This window comes from Calidris pugnax, unplaced genomic scaffold, assembly GCF_001431845.1.
Source record: "Calidris pugnax isolate Ruff unplaced genomic scaffold, ASM143184v1 scaffold162, whole genome shotgun sequence".
In the NCBI taxonomy this organism is placed as follows: domain Eukaryota; kingdom Metazoa; phylum Chordata; class Aves; order Charadriiformes; family Scolopacidae; genus Calidris; species Calidris pugnax.
In genome coordinates this window covers 1,070,652-1,079,213 of record NW_015090900.1, presented here as the reverse complement: position 1 = coordinate 1,079,213, position 8,562 = coordinate 1,070,652, and the positions used below count along the sequence as shown (strand labels likewise).

Genomic DNA, 8,562 nt, shown 5'->3' with positions numbered 1-8,562 from the left:
TTGATGTGAGCTGCAGAGTAGCTGGTGGTCCCTGCGCATCCCCCCCCCCTGCCCCCTTCCCAAAACACACACATTGCTGGCATTCCTCTGTTATCAGATAGGTAATCAAACTGCAGCCCATTGAATTAGCTGCATACCTCCTGCATCTGAAAGGAAGGGGCCCAGAGCCCCTGTCCCACACCACACACAAAGCCGGGAGCCTTCCCAGGCCTTCACACACACACACACACACACACACACACACCCCCTCCCCAAAAAATAAAGAGAGGAAGGGGGGGATTGGAGCGAGCCAGGGATGCTGGGGATGAGGGGGAGAGCAGGGGAGGGCCAGGGCCGGGAGCCACCGGCCAGTGAGAACAAAGGGCCGGCGGCGGCCGCGCTCCTGCTGCCCAAATTCCAGGAGTTCCAGGCCACGGTGGGGGGAGGAAGGGTGGCCAGCATGGCTACTGCCCCTCTGACCCCCCACAGCCCCTCTGCCCATCAGCCCTGCGCCCAGCTTGCCTGCTGCAGGAGAGCTGGGTCTCGCCCCTTTGGGGTCCGGGTCCCATAAGGGGTCGGTCTGGGGTGGGGGAGGGTTGTTTTGGTGCAGGGGAGTGTGGGGTGACCCTGGGCTCCCTCTGGGTTTGGGATCACAAAGCATTGCCCTCCTGATAATAAAACTGGTTTAAAGCATAGCCTAGCAGCAAGGGTTTCGCTTGTCATCATTAGGCTCCAGAGTTAACCAGTGGGACAAGGAAGAGAAGCAGAGACAGCACCACTTCTCCTGAGCTCTCCCTGCCCCCCATCCCCCCCCCAGGCACCCCCTCGTCAGGAAAAACCCTCACCAGGAGAAACCCCACTGGGAAAAACCTCCACTTTTCCACCCATCCTGCACCCCAGCAGCTCCACGGTTATTTACAGCACATGAGTGGCCATGCGCTGCCCACCTTCCCTTGGCACTGCGTGTCCCCCACCCTCACCCCTTCCCCTTCTGCATGTGGGTGCCTTCATCCCTCCTCTTCCTCCCAGCCAGCAAATCCCTCATCACAGACCCCCAGCGTTCGACCTCCTTCCCTTCCCCTGAGGGGTGTCACTGTGGAGCACCCCAAATCCGGCCACTTCTCCCCAAATTGCCAGGTTCTGGTTCACCCCCCACCCTGCCAGGCTCCGGAGGGGTTTGGCCAGCCCCCGGGGTCACCATTGTCCCCGTGGCCTCCCCAGCGTGACACAAGGGGACGTTTATTCCCAGCCAGCCCCGGCCACTCAATCAAACCATCTTTGTGTCCGGAGGGGCCTGGGGCGGAGCGGCCGCTGCACCTCGCCTCTTCCCGGCCATTTCAACTTAAATCCCTTGGAAAACAAGCCAGTTTGGGACTCTGGGCTAAGAGAGCAGCTGCGGGAGGACGAGTGGCAGTGCCACGCTGTGCCAGGGTACGGCAGGACCATGCCCAGGGCATTTTGGGCAACCCAGCCCCACAGCCAGTGCCCGTGCCTCAGTTTCCCCCACTTTGTGGAGGCAAAGCCCCTCCAGCAGGTCCTGGCATGGGGCACAGGAATTGCTGAGCCCCCAGTGCCCCCATCACTGCACCCCCACTTTTGCCCACAGGCTGGAGGTACCCCAGTTGTGGTCCCTTCTGCTCAGCCTGCACCCACCTCGGTGCCCAGGGCCCAGCGTGCTGCCCCATTCACCTCTGCACCCCCCTGTCTCCTGGAGCCACAGCATCCCTGGCCCCCAAAATTCCTCGTTCTGTGCCAGCCAGCCCCTCCTGGCCGCATGGGGCACAGGAATTGCTGAGCCCCCAGTGCCCCCATCACTGCACCCCCACTTTTGCCCACAGGCTGGAGGTACCCCAGTTGTGGTCCCTTCTGCTCAGCCTGCACCCACCTCGGTGCCCAGGGCCCAGCGTGCTGCCCCATTCACCTCTGCACCCCCCTGTCTCCTGGAGCCACAGCATCCCTGGCCCCCAAAATTCCTCGTTCTGTGCCAGCCAGCCCCTCCTGGCCGGGGTACAGGGCAGCCTGGCAGAGCCCTGGGTGTCCTGGCCACCTTCACCCCACCACAACCCCCAAGGACCCATCCCAGGGGGGGGATACACATCCCCAGGGGGAGCAGCCCCAGCCCCCAACCACCCTGTGGGGCTCAGGTTTGGCACAACCAGTGCAGAGCAGCCCCTTCCTCGGCTCCTGCACTGGGAATAAACTGGTGTGCAGGGGGCTGATGCTTGCCCAGTTTTTTGGGGGGGCACAGGCGATGCCATCGCAAACCCCACTGGGACGTGGCAGCCTCAGCCCAGCTCCGAGCCCTGTTCCAGCAGAGCAGGTCTCCTCTTGCCAACACCCCCCCCAAAAGCAGATTTGGGCAGGGTCAGACTCTGCCACCACAGAGCAGTGACCCAAGTGGCCCCAGCAGGGCCAGCTCAGCTCCCTGCCACGAGGCAGCAGGGAAACAGCCCTTTCCCTTCAGAGCCTGTGCCTGGAACCATCCCTAAGGAAAAGCTCTTCCCTCTCTCCAAATCACAGTAAATCTTTTCCCTCAAGCCCCGGGGATTGCTCTGCTGCTATTTTTGGGCTCATGTGCCCTGGGCTCGGAGCAGGAATCACCCCGTGGTCCCCTCCTGTGGTTCAGCCCCGTGTGGGTGGGTGGCCATTGGATGCTGCTCAGGAAAGAGGGTCCCCCCTTCTCTCCGGGGGTTTGGTGCAGAGATAAAGGGGGTGCTGCTGTGGGATTCCAGCGGGGAGAGCACAGGGGGTTTAACGAAACATCATCGGTGCTTCCCGGTGTCTCCCCACTGTCATCCGCAGCAATATCCCCGAGGATTCCCCCCCCAATTTCAGTAAAACCAAAATAAAACCACTTTCCTCCTTGCTCAAAATTTTCCACCATAAACCAGCAAAATTAAACACTAGATACTAATTATTGGGGGGGGGGAAAAAAGTATCCACCAGGGAGTTTAATCCATCAGCTACCAGCCCTAAATCCACACCTTCAGCTCCCTCCGTTGGATTTTTTTCCCCACCCTGAGTGTGCCAAACCCTCCTGCGCATCCCAGGGGGCAGCTAATTAGGATTAGCTGCCGCATATTAATTTTATACTCCCATATGAAGCCGTGGGCACGGCCGGGAGCAGCGGTGCACCTTCCGTCGGTGATTTCAGCTTCATCCCACTTATTCTTAAAATCAAGTTAAGCGGGAAAATAAAACAGGGGAGCTGGGGGGCGGCAGGGAAAGGGGCTTCCCAAACCCGCAGCTGCATCCCAGCCCTCCCCAGTTCCAACGGGAGCAATCCCATTCATTTGGGCCATTTTATCTGGGAGACCATTTAAGGGTGTTTTCTCTCCCTGCCCCTCGCCCTGGGGCTGAGTGGGGGGAGCTGGGGGAAGGGATGTGCCTGCAGCCATCAGTTAATCTTTAGACAGAGACAGGAGGCTTTTTTTTTTGTGTGCGTCTTGAGGGAGTTTCAGGGGTGGAATAAAGCCTCTCTCTTTCACTTATTTCCCATCAGGACGTGGCGCACAAGCGGCGCGATGCAAAATTATTCCAGTGGTTATTAAAAAAAAAACAACAACAAATAACCACACACACACACAAAAATATAAACCAAAGAAGAAATTGCTCCTCCATCCCTCCCCCTAAAAGCAGAGATGCCAACCCCAGGGTGCCCCTTTCCCATGGAAAAGCATAATCCTGGTTCTCCCAGATCCTACAGCTGCCCCCAGCAGCACCCCTGGGTGCCCACCCAGCACTTTTGGGGTCACCCTGGTCCCGGAGAGCAACCACAGGAGCGATGCACACCAGAAAGCAGAAAAAAGAGATATTTTTTGAAATGTGCCCCATGCCTCTATTAGCATCGTGGGTTCAACTCACTAACGAACCGCTGCTCTGAGTGGGTTCCCCCCCTCCCCTCGCTGCCACCCCAGCTCTGCACAAACCAAAGCCCCCCCCCGGCCACATCCTGCTCGGTTTTGGTTTTGTTGTTTGGTTTTTGGTTTGTTTTTTTTTTTTTTTAAAGACCTCACGTCACGTTCGTGTCTTGCCTGGCTCCGCGCAGGGGGACGGCACATCACAGGTGGGGTGACAGTCAAAACCCACAGCCCAAATGGCAGCCATCATCCCCCTCCACCCCATCCCCTGCCCAGCCGAGCAGGGATGGAGCCCCTCCACCAACCCCAACCTCTGTGGGGCTCCCCAAAACATCAGCACCCAGGGGACCGTGAGGGGACCGACCCGGGGGACACTCGGGCAGGGCAGGAGTGGAAGGTACCAGCACCAGTGGGTCTGACTGTGGGCACAGCCTTACACCCCCACCAGGACATCACCTTACATCTCCACGTGGGACCATTTCACCAAGATGCCACCGACTGCTGCAAGGTCCCAGCTGTGCCCAGAAGTTCTCCTGGCCAAAAATCAGGAGAAGGAATCAACAAACCCCAACTCGCATGGTCTTTCTCAAGGGTTTAGACCTGTTGTTGACAAATCCCATCAATTTGGAGCAGCTGTTCCCAAGGGCCAGGCAGCCCCTTCCCCTCTCAGCTGGGGAGACTGGAACCAGTTTTGGGGATGGGCTGCAAACCCCAGCCCTGCTCCATGCTTCTCCTACTCCATGCCAGCCACGCTGAACTGGGATGATTGGGATGAGCCAAACCCAGATTTTCTCCTCTCCCTTTTCCCAGGTTGCCATCCCCAGCAGCCCCACAAGCCTGGAAGTGATGCCCAGAGCCGTGGGGCGAGCCCAGGAGCCACATCCCCAGGGGACCACCACCAGCTTTGGGGTCTTCCCCAGCACCAGCCTGATTTCTGCCACATCAAGACCCCCCACCCTTCCACCGGTGCTGCTCAGCCCTTCGTCTCCCCCGGGACAAGGCTCCTCCGTACTTCATCCCCCCCTGTCTCCTCACAGCCCTCAAATGAATCCATCTCCAGTGTCCAGGGGAGGCATTTGAACCCAAATGCCCCATTTTTAGCTCACAATGCGAGGGAAAGGCAGCCCCGAGGAGCCCTGTTAGTCTCCTGTCCTGCCGAGATTTTAATCTCTTTGTGATCAGATAAAGGGAGAGGGAGATGGAGACGCGCTCCCTGCAGAGAAGGGCCATTCAGACCTGGTTCCTGTAATAAAGTGATTTAATAGATCTAAAGAGGCCAATTCCCTTCTTTCTCCCACAATTACTTCCTGTGGGTCATCATTCACATATGTAAATGAAGAGGGGAAGGAGCGGGTTATGGGGGGCTCTGTGGTGTTAAACCCCGATGGCTGGTTTGGGGCACCCAGTGAGGTGTGGGTGGTGGGTGCTGGATGCAGCACCCCAAATCCTCTGTCTTGTCCCCCCAGGATGGTGCTGGCTTTTGCCCTCCCAGACCTGACCCCCTCCCTGGGGACCGGGGCTCTCGGGAAGCACCAGGATGGGGAGAGCATCACTAGAAGTGCCCTTTTCCCCTCAAACCACCCAAAAGCAGCGAGGAGGGTTGGGAGCATGAATTTGGTCCCTCTCCAAGGAGGGGCCGGGATGCTCTGTGATGGGAGAGCATCAGCCCTGGCTGTTTTGCTGCAGGCGACAGCAACTTTGTGCCACCAGAGAGTGGGGCAGGAGGCAAAGCCCAACCTGGAGGAGAAAAATTCGGCATCAGCCCAAAAACCCCCTGCTCCTGGCAGCGAAAAACCCGGCGCTGGGAGCTGCTGGCTGCAGCAAGGAGCCACACAAACACACACATTGCCTCTCTTCAACGCAAAAATCACCCTCTTTTACCCAACATTCATTGTATTTCCCCAATGCAGCAAACCCTGTGCACCCCATGGCTGCCCCATGCTGCAGGCGACAGCAACTTTGTGCCACCAGAGAGTGGGGCAGGAGGCAAAGCCCAACCTGGAGGAGAAAAATTCGGCATCAGCCCAAAAACCCCCTGCTCCTGGCAGCGAAAAACCCGGCGCTGGGAGCTGCTGGCTGCAGCAAGGAGCCACACAAACACACACATTGCCTCTCTTCAACGCAAAAATCACCCTCTTTTACCCAACATTCATTGTATTTCCCCAATGCAGCAAACCCTGTGCGCCCCATGGCTGCCCCAGCCCCAGCAAACGGGGGTCGGGGGGGGGCTGCACCTCTCCCCAGCTGGTGGGATGCTCCCGGCAGAGACACCCCGACTAATTCTCTTTTCCTGCAGGAATGTGAGCAAGAGCAATCAGGAAACCAGACTGTCTGGGGGCAATAAACCCCGGGGAGAGGGAAGGGAGGGAGGGAGGGTGAGAGGCTTCTCCCCACGGGCTCTGGGTCCCGCTGTGCTACATTGAGATGCAAAAACCCCATTTGCTCTCTCCCGGCACCAGGGTCTTGATTTTCCCCGGCTGATTTGGAGCCTTCACCTCCAAAGCCTGTTTCTGGCTCCTACCAAGGTGCTTTCACCACGCTGCAGCCGAAGGAGAAGGGATTTTCTTCTTCCCTGGTCATCATTCCCTTGCCAAACGGCCGGAGCCCTGCCTGGAGCAGCAGGGACAGGGAGGGAGAGATCCCCGGGAGCCCCCACAGCCAGAAGAACAGTCCTGCACCCCCAGCCCATCAGCAAACTGCAGGACGGACCCTAATTTGGGGGATTTGAGCCCGTGGAGAGCAGCAGCCCCCAACGCCGGTGGGTCCAGGGGGTCCCCGGAGGCAGCACTACCTCGACCCAAATCCTGTGTGGCTGCTGTACCCACAAACACACTCCTGTTTGCTCCAGAGATGCCAAAACCCCCTTCATTTGTGCTCCCCATCCCTTAGAGCTGTTGCTTTCCACAGCCCACCCTTATCACACAGACCCCTTTCCGCACAAGCCGGCGCTGAGCCCCACATCTCCCCCCCCCCAACGCTGGCTCCGATTTGGCCACCATCTCCACACCCCAGCTCCTAAATGGGGTCCCCCCGGCAGATCCAGATCCTCCCCCGCCAGCCCGGGGGAGTTCAAACAGCCACAGCCTCAAATCCACAACTTCCCTCACTGCAGGGTCACTGCCGGGCGTGGGGCTTCCCCCTCAGCGATGTGTCTGTGGGTCAAATCCGGACACGAGGCTGTCACCATCCTACAGGATCCACGGACACGACCCTGCCCGCCTTTGTGCCAGCCACAGCCAAAACAAGGGGTCTGGGCAGAGACACCCCCTCCAAAGGATGAGCCACCAGTTGGGGAAAAACCCAATCCCGCATCCTTTTCTGGCTCGAGGCTCCCAGGAGCCTGTCCCCAGGGAAAAAAAAAATAAAGGTCTTCTCCATGGGGTGGGCAGCATCCCCGCTCTGGCACGTCCCGCTTCGCCCCGCGGGCACCTGCTCCCCTGGATCCGGCCCCATGGGACTCCCCAGGGAACCACAATGGGAAAATGAAATTGCCTGGGGATCAGTTTACAGCATGGATCCCCGGAGAGGAGCCACGGGCTACGGTGGGGCAAGTCCCTCTGCCTGCCCTTCGCCACCCGAAAGGTGGGGAAACGAACCCAAACCCGGGAGACTTGGGCATCACCGGACGGGGATGGGGGGGAACAACGGCATCGTGTAGAGGAAGCATGGGGGTTCCCATCCCACTTTGCATCCTCCCTCGGGGGGGATGCTAAGAGCTGCACCCCTTTTCCCTCCCCAAATCATCAGGAGGGATCCCGGCCACGTACCTGGTGCACGAAGACATCGACGGGCGAGTCCAGCGTCGCGCCGCCCTTGGCGGTCATGGAGAGGAACCCGAAGCCCATGCGGACGTTGAACCACTTACAGATGCCGGAGCCGTGCAGAGGTTGGGGCTCGTTCTCAGCTTTGGGGGAGTCTCCTGCCGGCTCCTCACCCGGCTTCGCACCTGGGGAGAAACCCACCGAGCCACTGAGCACCCCACGGGGGTCCCCTCCCCAACCCAGCCACCCCACAGCCCAGCCAGGCAACCCACAGCAGGAGCCTCAAATCCTGCTGGGGTTCTCTAGGTTGAAAAAAAAGGTAAAATAAATAAAAAACCCCCAAAAACTCAACCAAAAAAACCCAAAACCCCCCAATCCCAAACAGAGCAGGCAGCTCTGCCTCCATGTGTGCGTGGGGATCACCCCAAAAGTGGGGGGAAAGGAAGGCAGCTCCTGCCGGCACGACCCGAAGGGTGCGTGGGGTGGGAGCCTTAAATCCATTCTCCCCTTCAAAAACGTCAAAAATAATAATTTAAAAAAAACAAACAAACAAAAAAACCCACCCCCACTGAACCCAAAAAGCTAAAAACGAAAAAAATACAAAACATACAAAAAAGGGAAAAAACACCCTCAAAATACCAACTGGAAATTCCCCTACCCCCAGCAAGCCACGCTGGAGAAATTAAATTCTCTCCCCTGCCCCAAACTTCTGGGCTCATCCTTGGGTTGGGGAGGAGGAGGGGGTGGAAAAAAAAATAAATAAAATAAATTAGATAAATTAAATGAATTAAATAAATTTGCCCCCTCCTCAAACTCCCCCAGAGCTGCAGCGGGGGAGCAAACCCACGCCGGGCCTGGCCTCGCTGCTGGGGCTTGGGGTCGGGATGAGGGGGGGTCCCTGTGCCCACCCACCCCCCGGCCGGGCTGTGCCGCCGTTATTATTAATCGCGGAGCCTAGGCTG

The 8,562-nt window shown here is 58.4% G+C and overlaps 1 protein-coding gene across 1 annotated transcript in view; it reads right to left on the bottom strand.

The window, feature by feature from the left end:
* The window catches only part of LIN28A (lin-28 homolog A (C. elegans)), a 17,501-nt gene that overhangs the window by 4,788 nt on the left and 4,151 nt on the right, over positions 1–8,562 (bottom strand). Inside the window, exon 4 of the mRNA XM_014948616.1 lies at positions 7,607–7,785. Within this exon, the coding sequence (XP_014804102.1) occupies positions 7,607–7,785 (179 nt within the window). The remainder of the gene's footprint in view (positions 1–7,606; positions 7,786–8,562) is intronic.